The 19,754-nt window shown below is 39.1% G+C and overlaps 1 protein-coding gene across 2 annotated transcripts in view; it reads left to right on the plus strand.

Annotated features, from left to right (window-relative positions):
- UVRAG (UV radiation resistance associated) overlaps positions 1-19,754 on the plus strand; it is a 109,972-nt gene that overhangs the window by 11,803 nt on the left and 78,415 nt on the right. For both annotated transcript variants that reach the window (XM_040056230.2, XM_058419428.1), the window contains exons 2-6: positions 6,005-6,122; positions 7,545-7,579; positions 9,414-9,575; positions 10,386-10,460; positions 15,299-15,384. In XM_040056230.2, the coding sequence (XP_039912164.1) occupies positions 6,005-6,122; positions 7,545-7,579; positions 9,414-9,575; positions 10,386-10,460; positions 15,299-15,384 (476 nt within the window). The remainder of the gene's footprint in view (positions 1-6,004; positions 6,123-7,544; positions 7,580-9,413; positions 9,576-10,385; positions 10,461-15,298; positions 15,385-19,754) is intronic.

Raw genomic sequence — 19,754 nt, forward strand, 5'->3', positions numbered from 1 at the left:
TCAAATAGTTCCTCAGAATCATGAAAATGGAGTGCCTCTCTTTTTCTGAGTTTTGAGTGAAGCTGATAATCACTAAGCGGGGATGGTCTTGCTGCACTCCACAGGAGGTCTGTTAAGATGCTGTTGTAGAATTCTGGGAAGCTACTTTTCTACTTCGGTAGGTATGAGGGATGAAACCTGATGATAGGTTCTGCTCTTCAGATCTCTCCTACAGCTTTTTTGATCAGACTTTCTATGTATCTTTGGGATATCTCTCTGCTTATAATCTGTGCTATCTTTACATGCAGTAGTGTTTTTAAAATACAAGCTACTCAGGATTTCTCCTAATAGAAAATTAGTGGATCTCTTCTCCTGGTTTGTAGTCATTTATCTTCAACAGAAGGACACACTAATTTCTTTCATGTGAGTCAACGTGTAGTTGGGTATACAGCAGTTGCTTTTAATCAAATGCAACTTAGAATGACAATTAAAGCAAAAGATAACCAGGCCTGCAATTTAATTTCACTGCTCCATTGGCTTTCTTGGGAATTGCCAAGGTCTAGGACAACTGTAACCAAAATTACGTGTGTCATAAACCTCCCAGAATGAGCTGTTAGACCTGCTGTACTACCATGCTAAGCACTGATCCAGATAGGCCACTGTTAAGGCTGCGTGTGCTGAATTGAGAGCTCTTGGAAAGGTAAATAACCTTCTCTACGGCATTAGTTCTATAAAATCAACCTTTTTTTTGCTTTAGGATATCTCATTAAGATACTTGCTGTAGATGTCTGAGGTCTTCAGTCCTGTATTGCTGGTAACCTGTAAACTCTTTGAGGTGATAGCGGTGAAAATTATTTATACTCATTGCATATTTTGCTTTTTTTTTTTTTAATGAAAGCAGGTCCTCCACTATCATCTTGCACTCATGCTGGCCTTTTTGAAGTTAAGTGACTCATGAGGCTGCCAAGACATTTGGATTGTGTTTTAGCCCGTGTATTTTGATTTTTAAGATGGGCTTTTTGGAATGACTGTTCTGGCTGCAGAGCATCTTATCCTGGGGGAATGCACCCTCATGATGAAGATTTCTTGACACATTTATAGAAAAACAGCTGAAACTTGTCACTAAAGAGAAGGGACTCTTTTTAGCACTTCACCTAGAAGGAAGAGGAAATGAAAGAATTGTGTATTATTTGCAGCAGCTGTATTCAACATAGAGTGTACTGATTTATTCTCTAAAAAGAGTTGCTTTTGCAGTTTGAAATGCTCTGGTACCTCATTGTGTACTGCTTTCCCCTTGGCTCATGGCAGTGCCAGGCTCTGCTGCTCCATGTACACTTCTAGCTGGTGGTTTCATTCTAGCAGGTCTCTGCCTTCGGCCTCCTGCTGCTGTGCTGTCTGCTCAGCTGCTTGTCCAGCCACATGGTGAACTATATTGAGGAACTGAGCTGGTGAAACTAACCCAGGAAAAGGGAGAGGTGGTTAGTTTCTGTCCAGGTTGGTTCCCAGATACGATTCTGTGAGCAGCAGCACAAGTGCTTATTTATGGTGGAAGGAATAAGAAAGGGTGATGCAGCGCTGGGGGCTGGCAGTCTTTGGCTGATGCCAATGCTAGCTGAGCTGCAACACAGTGGGGTTTTTGTTTTGTGTATTACAGTGTTTCCAGCACAAAATGATATGAAATGCATAGGAGGTAACACTAGAGATTTAAAACTTCCCTCAAAATAATATTTACTTTGTCACAAAACAGAGCACTTGATGGGGAATTCTGGAGCCTGTTTCAGTTGTCTTTGGGTATGTCTTTGTAGCTGATAGTCTCCTGGTTGAAGCTAATTATCTTTGATCAGGAGAGGTTAATGAAATCTGAATGTTGCCTCTGTAGAGTTCTGAGGAAATTTGAATAATTCAGTATAATATCAGCGAACATAGTGGGCAAACGGGGAGATTTATTATCAGGGTTCAATTCTGTCATCATGACCTCACAGTAAAGAATGTGAATGGTAAAATTGTCTATGTATTTGGAAATTTGTTCGCCATCAGCCAGGCTAAATGGATAGGAGGAAAGTGCTGGCTAAGCTGGAGATTCAAACAGACGTTCCTTACCTGTTGCACATTGAGTTCTGAACTGTGTTGTGGTCTCATAGCTCCAGATTTAATGGTCCTCTTTCAACTGGTTTAGGAGAAGTGAGACTTTAACCCCCAAAGCCGGAAGGATGCAAGGAAGTCACAAGCCATGGAGATAAGGATTCACATCTTCTTCGGAGGTGCAGTGTAGGTTAGGACTCTGGACAGCTTTTTTTTTTTTTTTTTTTTTTTCCCCCAGAATTTTGTTGACCTCATTGTGTACTGTGAATGGTAAGAAACTTGTTTGACTCTGCTTGAGAGCTGATCAATGGTGCTAGAGCTGTGTTAGCAAGAGCTAGACACACTACTTAAAGCAGGCACACAAATTAGTTTGCAATCCTAAAGAGACCTGGAGAAAGTTGTCTTGTTAGGGTGCAGTGTGGGCTGTTCTTTGTAAGGGAAGAAAGGGGAAAAAAAAAACCAAAACAAAATTAAGGCAATGAGCATGGTAGTTGATTGATTTCTGTGCTACTAGTGTTAATTAAAAGAGAGATGGCACATAAAATTCTTGAATCATTTTTATAGGTAGCAAAATGCATGTTCAAAGCTGTTTCTTAAGGAGTGTTTCAGTTGCACATAGAAACAGCCAGCGAAGCTACTCAGCTTTGAGGTTAGATGTGAAAAGATGTTAAAGGTCCATATGGCTTCTTTTAAGGGAGGCTTGATATTTCTGTTGATATTTTTGATACCAGTTTCTAAGAAAATAAGATCATGTAGTCTCACAGGATGTTTTATGTTGGTTGGGATTTTTTGTTTTTAATTTTGTAGTTCAAGTATATACTAGAGGTACCTGAGCATCCTGCCTCAGGCTCTGTTTTTAGTCTAAGTCATAAATAGACTTTGAATGGAATGAATCCATCAGTGATTTTTAGGCTGTCACATGAACAGAAATTTAATATTTCTCATGCCTTTTGTAGTGGTTTCATGTTTGCCAAATTCTGTTTGTCAAATTTAGTGTAGTGGTCTTAGTGTTTATTCTCTTTGTGGGAGAAGATCAGGAGAAGCAAAGCAGGCTTAAGCTTAAAAATAAACAAATAGTTTTATAAACACACATTAAAAGACTGGAAAAGTTGAAGGAAAAAAAAAATGGAACTTCAAAACACTCTTCCTTTCCCTTAACAAACTGTTAACTTTCTTACAAACAACACAGAGGGACACAACCTGTGATTTTCAGTCAGTTTCACCATTTAAACATAATCTTTCATCACTCTGGGAGAGGAGTGTCTTTAGAGTCCTGTGGGGACGTTTGCCACTAGACAAAAACAGTCTGGTGGCTTCCAATGTCACGAATCTGCAGCTGCCTGGAATTTTTGCAGATTGTGCTGTTCCACCCAGTAGCAGCCTTTCCCCTGGCTACTCACGGGCCTCTCAGTGTATCTGGGGTACTGTTTAAGAATGCTTCCTCTAGTGCAAAACAAGGATTCTCTTCTATCTCCAAAATTGTGTCTATCTCAATCAAAAGAAATAGAGACCTCCTTTTACCTCAGGAGCTGAGGGCTTCAAATCACTTTCTCTCTAAAATTGTCTTCGTCTCAAAGGCTGAGACCTCCTTTTACCCCAGGAGCGAGGGGCTTTGAGATTGTCACTTAAATCTCAATCATATCAATCCCCAATTTTGATTAGAACTATCATTTCCCAAACAACATTAAGATGTTACAAGAAACAGTCCATTTCTCCATAGTTTACCCCAGAGAAGTTTGGTTAAAAAATGTCCACATCCTCAATCACTCTTCTGATAATCTTTATCAGTTCTTTCACTCTTGCTCCACTAACTTCACGCAGTGTCTTTTCTACATCCACTCTGTCTCTTTCTTTTCTCTCTCAGAGAAGGGTTAGGCCTTGGAAGCGTCATGTTGCCAGGAAGGGGTTAAATCTGCCCAGGCCTGCAGTGGCCAAGTGATTTCTGCCCCAGGCAGCAGTCTTCCCCCCGCCCCTCAGATTGACCACTCTTTCCTCCCTCCACTCTTTTCCTGTCTGGAGGAGCAGGGGGTGCAGGGCTCTGCCCCCCCCTCGGTGACAAATCAGGGTGGCCTCGGCCCAACCGGGCTCATAGCTGTTATCAGGGGCCCGGCAGAGATCTCTCCCTGCTCTGGGGGCTCCAGGGAAGGTTTAAAAAGTAGTTGATGTTAAGCTGCAGCCTCTCCTCCCCCGCTGGTAGCTGATGGAGCCCCACTAGGCCTCGGGCCAGCTCCACCCCCAGGGGGGAAGGAGGGTGGGGAGCAGCAGGCCCCACTTGATGTTACCTGTTCAGCTGACCAGGAGGAAAAGGCCTGACCTGAAGAAAATTAGGATTTATATGGGTACTTCCCAAAGTTGCATTCAGCATTCTCTGTGGTCAAAGCAGATGCTACTATCCCAACCTAGTTTCTGGAAGGTCTCTGTCCTTCCAAGGTCCTGACAAGGTAACACTCCACATTCCTCCCTAACTAAAAACTAAACTGTGCCACCCCATGACACCTTTCCATGAAGGAAAACTAATATATCACTGGAGTGGTGTTAAGTAATATTAAGTGTCATACTATGATTCTAAAACAGATGATGGTCTTTCGACTCTTGTTAAAAATCTTTTAAGACAAGCTACAAACAGGAAAATTGTCTTTTGGTTTCAAAAGCTTTTAAAATGTGTTTTTGGTGAATCAGCTTTTAAGGTGGATTCAGCTTTATAAATCAAGACGCTTTTGGGAAAAAATTGTATAAGACGAACTCTGAGTTAAAAGTATGCAGTAAACCAGTTGTCTGAGGCTTGTTGGTGGATTGTGGTAATCCACGAAGTATGTGGAGCCATTTGTCAACATACCCATGGTAAGTGGCTGAGACACTGGTGAGTTGAGAGATTGATTGGGAAAATACAACACTGAAGGATTTGGTGAGAACTTTATGTATTTGAAGTGGCAGTTAGCCGAGTGTTACATTCATGGGTGGCTGTTTTAAGCACGGGTCTTTGAAGCTGCAATAGAAACAACAGCTAAGCAATGATTTAAGTGTGACAGACCTGCAAAATTGCTTTGCTAACTATTTAAATTTTATAAGAAATTAATAATGTAAAATATTTGTCAAAGATTATGGGTGTGGTGTGCCTTGAAGCTAAGACCTTAGCCACAGTATTAAAGCTGTTGGTTACAGACAGGTGGCAGAGAGAGATTGATTTCATATGATGATTTTCATTCAAGGTGCAGTATTTTAGTAAACCAAGATAATGTTGGAGTTCAATGAAATCACTTAAACTAAATATTTTAGTGACATATCCTACTGTATTCATCCCAAGGGAAAAGGATTCTCTTTTCACAGCAGATGGTATCTGACAGTGAAAATCTCAAATTTCACTGTGTCCTTAATTTTCCCTGAAAATCTTGATATATCTTCCTGACGTATTTTATTTTTATTTAAGGTTGTTAGAGCAGTTTCCAGGATTACCGTGAAATCAGTAAGCTTTGTTCAGCCAGTACCTTATGGCCCTGAGTTAGGTGGTGGTTTGTTTGAAATCTTTGTCCATTAAGGCTTGTTGAAAATAGCTTTAGCTGGAAGTGTTTCCAGTGCGATGGTGCAGAACATCTGGGTGATGCTGCTGCTGTGTTTGAAGCTGATAGTGTCATACATTTGCTTGAAACTGCTCAGAGAGTTGGGGTGATTTAGTCATATGGGAAAAAAATTGCATACAGGACATGAATAAGAATAGCTTCTCTTGCTTAATCCAAGCTTATAGGTGATTATTGCTTGTTCTATGGCTTTCCTTAATCCTGGCTGTTTACACTTGCTGTTTGACAGAGAAAGTTGAGTGTTAGGTGGGATTTTTCTTTCCCAGCAGTGCTTTGGGAATCATTGAAATGCTTTGAAAAATTAATCTTCAATCTAAGAAAGTTCTTTGATTTTTTTTTTTTTTTTTTTTTTCCTCCCTTATTTTTAGCGCCGGCTTCGTCATCTTCGGAATATTGCTGCACGTAACATTATTAATAAGAATGGTTATCACCTCTTGGATACATACTTCACTCTTCACTTGTGTGATAACACCAAGATCTACAAAGGTAAACCAGGCTTGCTAACAACATTTTTGCTAGCTAATCTTGGAATTCTTATTATATGAATTCTCTTTCTTTTTTTTGCCTTGACAGCTTGCTGACATTAGTTACACCACCTTTGCTAACATTGGAAAAGAGCTCTTTAGTTTCCTCAATTTCGTGAAAGCTTTCAGTGTTAGCAGCCAAGGAGGCAAAACAGATGACAGGTTTTGTATGCTCTTAAATCAGCCTATTTTTGTCATTGCTCTTCACGGAGTGATGATGTAAGAAATTGGGAACTTTCAAGGGCACATAAAAGTTAAGCCTTTTGGCACTCTAATTGTCTTTTTTGGGAAGAGTGTCCCACTCTGTGCATACCAGTTGTTTTACAGAGCATACATCAGTACATATTGTTATCAAGGTTTTCAAAAAACAGAATTCTCAGCCAATGATGTGAAGCATCCAGGCATCTCTTCTAGTTTAGATAACTGTGTTTGAGCATTAGATCTCTCTTTCTTGTTTTTCTTTCCCACTGTGGTACATTGTTCTTCATTATAGAGAGATGTTATTAAAAATATGTTTTCATGCTCCTTTTGGTGTGATTGGAGTTGAATTTTGATTTTCTCTTAATTTTTATTTTCACCTGGCACAGTGACGGGTCTGGCATCTTGCCTTGCTTTTTTTACCAAGGTTGATGTTTTAGAAGGATAAGAATACAAAACTTAAGTTTGCTGCCTGGAATTTTTTGTGGTGGTTGGTTAAACTTGTCACTGATGACTGTTTCTGCAGTGTTCAGTGTTAGGGACTGTTTTGTACTTCATCAAAGCTTTATCCTTGGTCTCCAGTGGGCTAGGATACTGTACAAAATCTGTATTCCTGCCTCCTAGGGCTGTCTGTCTAAAGTCTTTTAAGCCTCTTGCTTTGACTGGGACAGCCAGGGTTCATGCGCCCAGTTGCTTTTTCCCATTTAAATACAGGGTTGTGGTCACCTCTGTCGGGTAACTTGGCTGTTCCCTCTCTGAGCACCAGGTCACCATGGCTCCTCAGGAAAGTGCTGTAATTAATTTATCCAGACTGCTGTGTTCCAGGAAGATGTGTGTGGCAAACCAGTCATTTTTGCAAATGTCATCCAAATACTGTTAAGTACCGTGCCATGTTCTTTCCTCAGAAATCAAAACCTCGTACACTTCGAGGATTATCATGGGTATAAAGATGAAATACTAAATTTAAATAATGATTTGTAATAAGTAAGTGTGAAGGAATAATTTTAGTCAACAGCATTACTGCATTTCAAAGGCTGTCTCATGAATGGGTTACTAATAAACTGGACCCACTAACATTTGTCTTTCTTGATTGTTACTTATTTTATTATTTTCTGTTTCAAATACTAAGATTTTTATCAGTGTTTATGCTAATCTAAAGGTGCTTTTTTTACTTATTTTTCTTTAGAATTTTATAAGAGTGAGGTGATCAAGAATTCTCTGGTAAGTTACACAATTTTGAAAATGAAGTTTTTCTGCATTAAAGTATTTAATGCAGTATATTGATTTTTGTGCTGAATACCATAACTGTATAATGTCATGTGTAATACCATAAGTCTTTAATGTTATGTTTAATGTTCTTTCCACTGTTCAGTTCTGTTAGGAGGATTGTGTTCTTTTCTTTTTCAGATTCTTTTCATGAAGGTTAGAATAGGAAGCTACTGAGTAGTAGAAATAGTGGTTTCTATTAACAGCTTCATGTTGTGTAGGAAAGCAGCAAGGAACGTGTACCTACCAGATATCTATATACATTCTTTGAAGAGCTAATGGCTGTAAGAAACTGAAGTTTGAAAACATGATAGATTTTCTAAATTTTTCAGTTTAGATGAATGAAGGGGCCAGAAGTGAACAGTTTAATGAAGGGGCCAGAAGTGAACAGTTTATTACAAATGAGGAAGGGTAATAGTAGGATAGGAGTAGGGTGTTGTAAATGTTGGCTAAGGGAATTTGAAAACATGCTGAAAACTTTTTAATGCCTGCATAAACAAGGTAGAACTGCTCCATTTATAGCACCCTGAGTAAAGCTTTGAAACTCTCCTGAATGAAGGAAAAGCTGTCTGTACTCAAGGTTGCTAAATTCTCCAGTTTCTTAAGTTGTTAGGAATTTTAGTTCTGTCTATTCTAAATCAGGAAAACGAAAAACAAAAAGGGAAACTAACCACGGGATATAAGAGATGGAATTACAAAAAATCTAAACAAAAGATGTCTTTAGGACATCCTATGTATAGGATGTCCTGTGGGAATTTTAATGGTATTCTTGTGCCTGAATAGTTATGGAATATTCCTTCTTGTTAGGAGGACTTGATTAATGCATTTCTTCTGTAGTACTTAGTGGGTAACTTTGCCTCTCCCTTCTTCTCAGAGGCATCCTATTTCAAATTTACTCATCCCAGTTCAGGGATGCTAGGCCTTTTCCAAGCTGTTTAAGCACTAGAAGGGAAGGCAAGTTCTTTCATGGGATGGTAGGTTCCTACCTTTTATTTTGGAGGAGCTACTGTTTCTGTATTCAAAGGAGGAAGAGCAGAGGAGAGAAAGAAATAAATAAAAACAAAAGCACTTTCCAATTTCTGCTTTTGGACACCCTGTTGTCTCTTGGCAATCCAATGTTGGATTGACTTGGTTTTGTAAGAGCTTGGGTCAGTTCTTTGGATGCTGTTAGAGATGAATGGAAATTCTTGCAACACATTGTCTTTGCAAATCTGAGTTCTGGTGGAATTTAGCTTAATGTGTGCTGCTTCTGAAAAGCTCCAGGGGTAAGTCTGCTCTTGTGGAGTAAAGATGAGCTTTTAGTGACAGCATCTGAGGATTGAGCTTCAGTCAAGGAGGAGAAGAGTGTGAACAAATATGTCAGCAAGTTCTGCAAATTTAATTATTGTGGAATATGTCCCAATATTTAACTTTAGTAATACAAACTATACTCTGGTTTCAGAAGCTGAATTATAACTGTGAAAGAAATGTTACTTGCATATTGAAAGTTTCTGTTTTGGTTAAACCGAATTAGTAATTTCTGAAGTAAATTCTTTGATGTCTTGTAATGGAAGGAAGCAAAACCTATTCACAGTTTCTGAAGTACAGCATGTACATTAACTAATTGATTAATTGAGAAATTCTCTCAAGCAAACAGAGTAAGAAAGCAGCAGAACTTGAAATGGCTGTTGTTCCTCATTCTTAAGATTTTTTAAAATCTTTGAGGTGGGCTTTGCTACTTTCTGAATTGTCAACTTATGGACTAGTTTCAGCTTGTTTAAACTGTGTTTTTCCTTCTTTGAATACTTAGAATCCAACATGGAGGAGTCTTGACTTTGGAATAATGCCTGATCGTCTTGATACCTCTGTCTCTTGTTTTGTTGTGAGGATCTGGGGTGGCAAGAAGGAACACTTTCAGCTTTTGATTGAATGGAAAGTCAATCTAGATGGGTTAAAGTACTTGGGCCAGCAGGTAATATGAAAACATTTTTTTCAACTTTTTTCTTCAGAAAACAAAACATCTGGATGAATTAATATAGAGAATATTGAGAAAGGAAATAAGCGTGTTTGAAGATTGTATTTTAAAGTTTGATTATAGATTCATGTTAGTTTACATCAGAGCTTGAAATCATAAAATCATATAGTGGTTGGGGTTGGAAGAGGCCTTAAATATTATCCATTCCATCCCCCTACCCAGGATGGAGACACCTTCCACTAGACCAGGTTGCTCCAAGGCCCACCCATTGTGGCCCACTTCCAGGCATGGGGCAGTCACAGCTTTCGTGGGCAACCTGTGCCAGGACCTCACCACCCTCACAGCCAAGAAATTTTTCTCAATATCCTATATAACACTGCTCTCTGCCAATGAGAAGTTATTCCCCCTTGTCCAGAGTCCCTCTCCAGCTCTCTTGGAGCTCCTTGGGCCACTGGCAGGGGCTGTAAGGTCTCCCTGGAGCCTTCTGTTCTCCAGACCAAACTCTTGAGTCTTACCTCTGTTTATTTTCCAGCTATCTTATTTATTTTTGTCACCTGGAATTGCAATAATAGAAAAGATGCTCTGTCTAGTGTTTCTGATTTCAAAGTAGAATAGCTGAACATAGTGACTGTTGCTAAAGCTGTGAAGCAAACAGGTTTTCCATGGTTAAATTCAGTTTTCTGTGAGGTTTTATGTACTTCTAGAATTACAGGTGATGAAAAGCTCTTGGAACAATTTGCACTCATTTGGTGTGAAAATCTGCAGTAAGCTGGCTGTAAACTGATTTGTTTTCTTCCTTCCCTGCAGATCCATGCGAGAAACCCAAATGAGATTATTTTTGGTCTTAATGATGGTTATTATGGAGCTTCATTTGAACAGAAGGTAAGGGTGTTTTGTATTTGTTCTGGCTTATTGGTACTGGTAACAAACTGAAATTCAGCCCATGAGATTCATTTTTCACATTTGGATGCTCAGAACATTAAAATGCTTTGTTTTGAGAAGGAATAGTTTTTTGACACGACAGATACGAACTAATATCTTGTCTTGGTTGCATGGATATCTGTCATGTTTTGAAAAGACTTAAAATGTAGCATTTATGGTCCAAAAACCCTCTGGTTACTGAAAGTAAGCTTTGACTGTATTCTTTGAGGCAGACATTTCATTCAAGCACAGGACATATTGAAAGTGATGTTGTTGTTAAGACTCATTTTCATGACAAATATAAAACCACAAAGTTTTGGTTATCAGTCTGAAGTCTAGAGTTTGTAGGTCTTTAATGGGAAATTATTTATTTGCTCATGCTGCAGCTGTTTTACCCCATGGGTTTTTTCCTCAAGGATACACTGTGGTATTTGTGCCTGTCCAGCCAGTATTGTCTCTGATTATTACCTCATTGATGATGGAAAGGTTTAAACTTACCTGTTGTAAATAGTGCATCTGACAGTTTTTTTCATCTCAAATTGTTGGTGGCAGTAGTGTGGTACACATAGGTTGTGTTAAGGAGTCCCTGATTGGAGAGGAAATGACTCCTTGACACACAGCTGCAGTTTCTGCATTCAGTTTTCCTGAAGCAGGATGCAATTGTAGATTTTCAAGATTTCAGTACTGGCAGCCTGGGCCTGAGTTAAAGGATAGGAACACTATCTTCTTTTTTCTGATTTTTGTCAGGACTTGTTCCCTAGATCATAATGTTTAAAGGTACTTCTTGGTTTTGGTTGTAGAATCATATCATAGAATCATTTGGGTTGCAAGGGGTCTTGAAGACCACCTTGTTCCAGCCTACTGCCATAGGCAGGGACACCTTCCACTAGATGTGGTTGCTCCAAGCATCATCCAACCCAGCCTAGAACATTTCCATGTATGGGGCAGCCACGCTTCTATGGGGAACTTGTGTCAGGACCTCAACACCCTCACAGGGAGGAACTTCTTTGAAATATCTGATCTAGCCCTGTCCTCTGTCAGTGTGAAGTCAATCCCCCTTGTCACAGAGTCACAGAATATTCTGAGTTGGAAAGGATCCACTAGGATCATTCTGTTGTTCCAGGCCTGTGTCTAAAGCCCATCTCCAGCTCTTGCAGCTCCTTTAGGTACTGGCAGGGGGTCTGAGGTCTCCCTGAGCCTTCTCTTCTCCAGGCTGAGCACCCACAGCTCTCCCAGTCTGTCTCCAGAGCCGGAGGGGCTCCAGCCCTCAGAGCCATTTGTGGCCTCCTCTGGATGCACTCCAGTAGCTCCATGTCCTTCTGATGCTGGAGATCGCAGAGCTGGAGGCAGCACTGCCGGTGGGGTCTCTCACCCTTCAGGTTCCTCATTCTCTATCTTGGTTGCAAATACAGTTGTAGTCTGTCATGTAGGAGAGCAAAGTAGGAAACTCTTGTAGCATTACTGGTGGATGAATTCTAAGTATCCCAGGCAATTGTAGTATAGAAATTGTCTTACTTGAATAAAAGAACCATAGCCAGAGTCTCTTTATTGTTATTGTCATTGATTCTTCACTTTTTTTTTAGAGGTGCCATAAAACTTCTGTATCCTTGGCAATATATAGGTATTAGGAGCTTTACCTTTCTTCCCCTTCTGTCCAGCAGTGTCACTAGTGGACATGAGTAAATGCTCACAGATTTGACTCCACAAGATGAAGGCTGAAGAAGAAAGAACTTTATTGTTTACAAAGACCTCACTTTTATAGGTTTTGAAGAATGACCAGGGATTAGAGAACAAGGCTACCACCACTCCATCCCACTGGTCAGGCTAGAAGTCCATCAGTTGACTGTCATCAGACAGGAATGTGGAAAACAAGATGTTTACATCAGAAGGCTGTGGGCAAATTCAGTCAGAGCTGTAAACATCTCACGAAAGCTCACATAATATGGCAACACAGCAGCAACTTGGTTGTTGCAGAGATGCTCAAAAAACAGGTTTTTTTGAGCCGTGTTCTTACTCAAGTTGCAGGTTTTTTACTGCCATGGGTACTTAGCTCATGGCAAGGAAAAAGGTTGTGTTTCAAAGACCTTTGTGGATGCCTTCTGAACACTGAAGGGTACTCTTTCTTAATTATAGATATCTGACTGTAACTCTTCTACTGTTTATGGCTTTTCTTCTCAGTGTAAATACAAAAGTGTGCTGCCAATATACTTGATCACATTTGACTTTTACATAATTGTACCTCCATCTTCTGAACTCCAACAAGTTAATTATTATTTTGCAGCAGTAATTTTGGTGGAAGATTTCAGCAGAATTCTGCTACTTTCATCAGAACCATGTCCAATGTATTTTCCTGTTTCCTTTCTGACACTGGACCACTGAAGCACTTGTTCCTCTCTGTTTCACCCTCTCTACTAATCATACACTGAACCTTTATTTGGAGTTGCTTGAACTGGATCAATGTTTAGAGAAGATAGATGTGTGCTTCAGGGATTTATTTTGAAGCTGTTAACCTGGATTTAAAATATTCCTGATCCTTGAGCAGCTTTTTGAATCTGTTTGGTTTTGTCTGAGGCTTCATGCATGTGTGTAAAACCAGTATTTACCCAGGTTCAACATAAACAGTTCTGGGTGCTATTCTAGCTTTCCTAAAGCCAGGCTTCTCATCCTCTAGTTTCCTCAATGCCATCCTGACTTACAGATTGCATTTCAACTGTTTTATGCTTGCTGCTTCCAACTGATAGAACTCACTCTTGTTCTTGCAGGGATACCTTTTCAGAAAGTGCATTGAGGGAAGCAAGTGTAGCTTCTAATTAATGACTAGCTTCCTGATTTCTCTTTAAAGAAGTAAAAGCAGAACTAGTCAATGGAACTCTCCATGGCTCAAAAGCTGTCAGAGGCTTGGGGAAGAGAAACATGTTATATTTTTCAGGGATGCTGAATTATAGCTTCATTTTCAACCACCAAGAAGGAAAGACCCTCATCTTGGGAAAGCTGCATCTCTCTCTTTTTTCAGTCTGTCATCTCCATCAATGTAGCTAGAGTATTCCCCACATACACATATTCTTTAAGTATTTTTAGTGGTTAGATCCTGCTATTTTGCACAAGCAAAGCCTTTTTGTGTGTTCACATGTACATGTGCCTATATATAGTAAAGAGAAAGACACACTCCTCTTTCAGAGGGTAAACTTCCTAATAGCTAAGTCTGAAACCCTTACATTACATGTTCTGCGAATTTCCACAGGGTAGAACAGTTTGCATACACCACTTGGTGCCTGATTGTTTGGAAAATTCCTTTCAACACTGTAGTAGAGGGGAAAAAGAAAAGGCTGAAATAGGTTGCTGCTGCAAATTCTTTCACTGCTGAAACCAGTTATTCTAGGTCAGTCCTCTTGGTTTCTGAGAAATGTTGCACTGTGCTTTCTGAAGGCAGCGTTTGTTGAAACACCATCAATTTCATGCTGTAAAATCCTAGAATGGTTTGGGTTGGAAGGAACCTTAGAGCTTATCCAGTTCTACCCCCCTGCCATGGGCAGGGACACCTTCCACTACATCAGGCTGCTCCAAGCCCCATTCAACATGGCCTTGAACACTTCCATGGACAGGGCATGGTGATGCTGGTACCTTGTGCATTTTCAGTTTTCCACCATCCTAGTTCTTTAAGACATTAAAATGCTTTTGTTTTGGTATGTTTTTAATGGAGAGATGTCTGGATTTCAGCATTTAGCATCCAGTGTCTTGGGTACAGAAATGAGGAGCTGAGAGAGCTGCTGGGATGGTGCCTCTGTAGCAATGTGATGTGCTACATAGTGTGTATATCTCAGGATTATTTAGGTGGAACCATATTTTTTATGGAAAGGAATGTCTGTTGTGTGGCCTATGGTTAACACAGTTGTGTCAGGAGATGTTGATGTTTAACTCTGAATTTCAACTTTTTCTATAGGGAGACAGTCTCCTGTTGGGGCAGGAAAGAATCTTTAGGCAGGGATTATAGTACTCAGAATCCATCTCTATCTATTGGAAAGCTGGCTGATCACAGGTACCAGATAGGGCTGCTTTATACATTAAAGTAAGTGCCTTTTTTCCTGCAGTCTATAATCTTTCTGGCAGTGCTGCCGGGTGGCTTGACCTGCTTAAAATTTACTTTATCATGTAAAGCAGCTTCGCAAAAGAGTTTGCGACTTTTCTAGGAATTTGTGTGACTGTGCCTGATACGGAAAAGCTCAACATTTGACATTTGCAGCATGAGGAATTGCTGTTTGTCTGTTACTGTTTTGATACCTTTTGTGCGGAACAGATACCTTGGTCTCTTAAAAGAACAACCTTATCTTATTCTTACTTTATAACTTCCAGAAACTTATTCACATCACTCACAACTAAGATTACTTTGATCTTTTAATGTGTTACAGCATGGATAAAGGATAAAGCTTTATCTCGTGTTCATGTAATTCTCTGGCACATGACTGAGTGGGCTCTCAGGTCTGGAGCTGAAAAATGGCAGTGCTGTCAATTGCACTTTTCGGTTTCTGTGCATAAAATTCAGACAGTTAATGGATTACAAAGTTCAAGAAAACACACAATGTGTCTAGAACACAGATAAACTAATAGGTCTTTTATGCCTTATAGGTAAGTGGTGTTATTGCCACCTTAAATTGTTTCTACCTGCCATAGATAAAACATGTGTAAAGATGGATTTAAAATACATCAAGTGCAAGATCATTTTTTTCTACTAAAAGTGCGTGCTCTTAGTCAAGATGGATTTTTTAAAATTTTTAAAATAATATTCCTTCTTTTTCCTCAAGGATCACTCAGGTACCCTGAAGAACAGTCTTCTCCAGGTGGATCAGAACTGTGTTCGTAACTCTTATGATGTCTTCTCTTTGCTTAGGTAAGGTTTTTGATAATATTTCGTGTAGCTGTTGTAACTTCTGTAGTGTTTTTGTGTGGGAGGAATTTTTCAATATATTAAAAAGACCCCAACATTCTGGTGTGGAATGTGCAAAGGTGGTATCAAAGTTGTGCCAATATATTCATGTAGAGAGGAGCTGGGCTGTGGTGTGTGTATGGTCAGAGGTGGTCGCTGGGCTGCTGAATTGTGGATGCTTGAGTGCTCTAAACTAGGACCGACTGTGGAGTTGGCCCATGGACATGTGTTTCCATATTCTGTAAGTTTTGTGAGATGCTTACAGTTCTGTAACTGAATTCTCACGTCTGTACCATAAACGATTGTTGTTTTCTACATTCCTTTCTGATGAAAGTCATCTGATTGACTTCTAGCCTGGCCAGTGGGATGGAGAAGTGGTAACCTTGTTCTCCAATCCCTGGTCATTGTCCAGAATCTATATAAGCGAGGTCTTGGTAAACAATAAAGGCTTTTTCTTCAGCCTTCTTGGAGTCAAAAGATTGTGTGAGTATTAATTTCTCTTCGTATCCTCTAGCAACACACATGCCTTGTGGATGTCAAAATCATGGAGCTTCTGTGTTGGAAAGTTCTGTGGAAAGCCTTTACTCTATTCTCAACAGCAAAATTTTTTTTTATATACATAAGATCACAGTCAGGACCCAGTTACTTCAACACGGATGTGGTCTAAGAAAGATATAGTGTTTTTTTGCTTTTGGGTGGCTACTTAAATGTCTGTGGTGATAAAAAAAACCCTTAAGTGCTAGTATTAAGTTAAACAAGATGTCCTTTTTCAGATCTGCTTTAATTATAATAGTTCAAAAATATTAGTTATGAAAAAGTGTAATTGTGGTCCACCACTGTCAATAAGTTTGTTTTGAGGAATCTCTATTTACATGGCATTTTACAAGATAGGTTTATAACTTCAATTGTGCAGTAAAGGCAGTAGATATGCTATGAAGGAAATGCTTGAATAGGAAAGGCTTAATATGCTTTCAAAAATGTAAAAATATGTAAAAATACATTTGACTTTTTAAATCAGTTGTGCAAGTTAAATCCATTTGACAGTGTTGGCAGTAGGTGTCAGTGTTGCCTGTCTGAAGAGAGGAAAAGTCAGCTTAGGTTGCCTATTCAGATGTCCTTATTTAAACTCTCTTAAAATTTGAATGTTTTGTTTCTTGATTCTGTAAATCATATTTAAACTGAAGGCTGCTTTCTAAATGTTTGTTTTCTGTGCTTTTAGTGGGAAACAACCAGGGGGTGTGTTAGGACGTTTTGATTGCATTCTGGCACAGTCCATTAGAAGAGAACTTGTACTATCTAACATTAAATCTTTGTTAAACAGAAAAAGGAAAACGTGCAGTGTACCCCGATTACTTCATTCACAAGGGTTTTTCACATTTAGTGTGCACATCTATGTAGCATGAGGCACATTCCAGAAAAAAAATTTACTGTGATAATGAACTTGATTAGCTGGACCCCTGTGTAATTGATCTGTAATCCTTCTTCTGAACATGCCTGACTGTTTTTCCTCAAGCTGACAAGAAATTAAATCTCCACTGTGATAAAGTTCACCTTGTTGAGTGCTTACCTGTGCTGTTTTGAACCCTGCTTACCAGAGCTTCTTGCTGTTTTGGGGATGTGAGAATCTGGGCTCGGTCTCTCACAGTGCCTGGGCATGCTGTTGGGTTTAGTTTCTGTTAAGCTCTGTCTCTGAGCTGAGACATCCTTCTTTTTCATTTTGTCTCAAAAAGAACAGTATTTACCAGGCCTGCTGCTGATTGTATTTTAGTGGATTCTGCATACCATATCAAGTGGTTTACATTGCATTATTTAGTTCCAGCATAAGTTAGAAGCTGCAATTTGTGACTCTACCTGGGTGTCATTTTTGTCTGATTTCATTGTAATTAGAAAAGTTGGTCAGGAACTAAGGCAGAGTCCTCTGTGTCATTTAGAATACTTTCTATTCCCTCACAAATTAACTCTGCTTTTTTACAAGTGTGTTTTCTATACTGCCACTTACCTTTGATAATAAGCTGAAAAGTCTGGTGATGATGTTTCTTATAAAATAATCTCGGGTCACTTTTTGTCAGGTGTCCTTTTTTTCCTATCAAGCAGTTTATTTTGCCACCTCCTCCAGGAGTCCGTGCTTGAATAAATAACCAGACAGTAAACTCTTCCCAAAGATAGTTCGTATGAGTGTGTTCCTCTTTGAACAGAAGAGAGAGATGGGCAATATTTGAGTTATGTGAAAACTCCCAAGGGGTCCAAGCCTGGACATTCTGACCCCTTTGAGTTTCCTCAGGACTCAGCGCCTGGCGACTTGATGAGTCAGACGGGGTACTTATGCACCCCACTGTGGGTGGGGAGTTAAGGTGGGGTCGGAGGGAAGGGTCCAATAGGAGAGAACAATTAAGAATATTAAAATTCCTGCACCAAAAATTAACCTATGATAATACAGAGAACGAGGAACCTTCTAGTAACATTTGCATACTTGAACTGAGGGAGCATGTGAGTAAGCTTCTTGCTTATTACATTTTGAACAGAGTTTCCCGAGGCATTTTTCCAGGGTTTTCTTCTTCCCTGGGGAAACCACTTCTACATTTCCCTCCTCTTGTTTTTCTAAAGAAAAATTGTTTTTTCTAAGGTTTTGTACATGAGTTTAAACATACAAGAGGAAGCAATTATTATAACTACTAAGCACATTAAGATTCTAGTTTTAGCTATGGAAAGTATATATGAGGATAGGTTCTAGCCCTTAAAAAGTTCATTAAACTAGTCTTTGTTGTCCATTTTGATTTTTTTCAAGTCTTTCTTGTACTTTAATTTTTAAGGAACATTTTCTTGGAGTCTTTAGGCTAGAAGACAGCATATTTGGTGACTGTGGCTTGGCATTAATTTAGCTTGGGCTGTTGCTTCGTTTATCTTTGCTGCTTTTTCTCTGTAATACAGAACTCTTCGTTACAGGTTAGATTGTTTCAAGACTCGCATGAGATGTTACATGGGTAAATGTAAACAGGACACATGCAAGGAATTAATTTTGACATATGTAAGGGGTAAAAGATATAGGTAAGAAAGTAAGTTTGATGTAACAATTAATGTAACACTTAATTGAAACCTTTTCTTTCATTTCTTTGCTCTTAACCCAATACCTTTTATTCTTAGTAAACCACTTGTTTTCTTCTTCAGTCTTTCACTATCTCTTCTTCTCTTTCCCTTCTTTCTCTTCCTTTCTCTATTATCACTCCTCATCTTATCGTCAAATACCTTACACACACTTTTCCTTCACTTGCTTTTTCATTCTGATTAAATTTCACCTTCTCTATTAACAAAACTGTAGTTTAACATATGAGGCATAAAAGAAAGATACTTCATTGTTTAGAACAGAAAAGTAAAACTTATCATTTGTAAAAAGGCTTTTTAAACTAATGAAAAATTAAACCAGACTTATTATACCTTTATACTTGCCCCCTTTATTACTTAATCGTTTGTAGGGGTGAGAAATATTTATGGTGTCACTAAACCGATAAACACAATCTTTCTAGCTCTTGGTGTGTCCTATCAAATTTTTTGCTATCATGTTCAGGAGTTATCTAAGGTGCAATGTAACTGGGTGGCCTGCTGCAGGCTAATTGCTTAAAACTTACAAATTGCAACTTGAACATTACAAACAAACAAACTTAAAAACTATTAGTAGTAACACTTAAAACTGTCAGGGGTAATATTTCCTTCTGCTAGTAAATGTCCTCAAAGTGTCCAACTCTTGAGGTCTAGGTGAAGTCACAGCTGAGTTGTCATTCTAAAGGTCTCCATTTCTGTCTAGCTGTTGCAGATGGTTGTTACCTATCAAATGCTAGTGTCTGTGGAAATATATGCATATCTGTGCCCCCAAGAGCCAAAGTCCTGTACCAATACCTTAGGTTTGGGTAACTGGATGTCACTAGAGGACTGTTATGACAAAAAATGATTTAAGATGACAGGGCTTTGAGAGTTTTGCAATATTGTTAAACTGCACAAGGCTTTGGCCACCCCAGTCTGTGAGGTTTCTCCATACATCTCTCCTCTCTGTTTTTCAAAGGCATGCTTTACCTGTGTTAGCATGTCTGGTTGTCATGAATTGGTGATGGCAGCTTACAATTTTGTAAATAGGTTGTGCTGCTGAGATTAGCAAAATTTTACTCCGTATTACTTTGCCTCACTGATAAAAATTTTGCGGGTTATGGTATGTTCATTTGACTAATTAGATGCTTTCATCTTAAGGCAAATAATTTCTGTTTGTTGTGGTAGCTAAATAGGTTGTCAGTACTCACTTGTTTTTGGTTTTAACGAGTGTAACATGAAAATACTATAATGTTAAA

This window comes from Hirundo rustica, chromosome 2 (genome assembly GCF_015227805.2).
Source record: "Hirundo rustica isolate bHirRus1 chromosome 2, bHirRus1.pri.v3, whole genome shotgun sequence".
Classification (NCBI taxonomy): domain Eukaryota; kingdom Metazoa; phylum Chordata; class Aves; order Passeriformes; family Hirundinidae; genus Hirundo; species Hirundo rustica.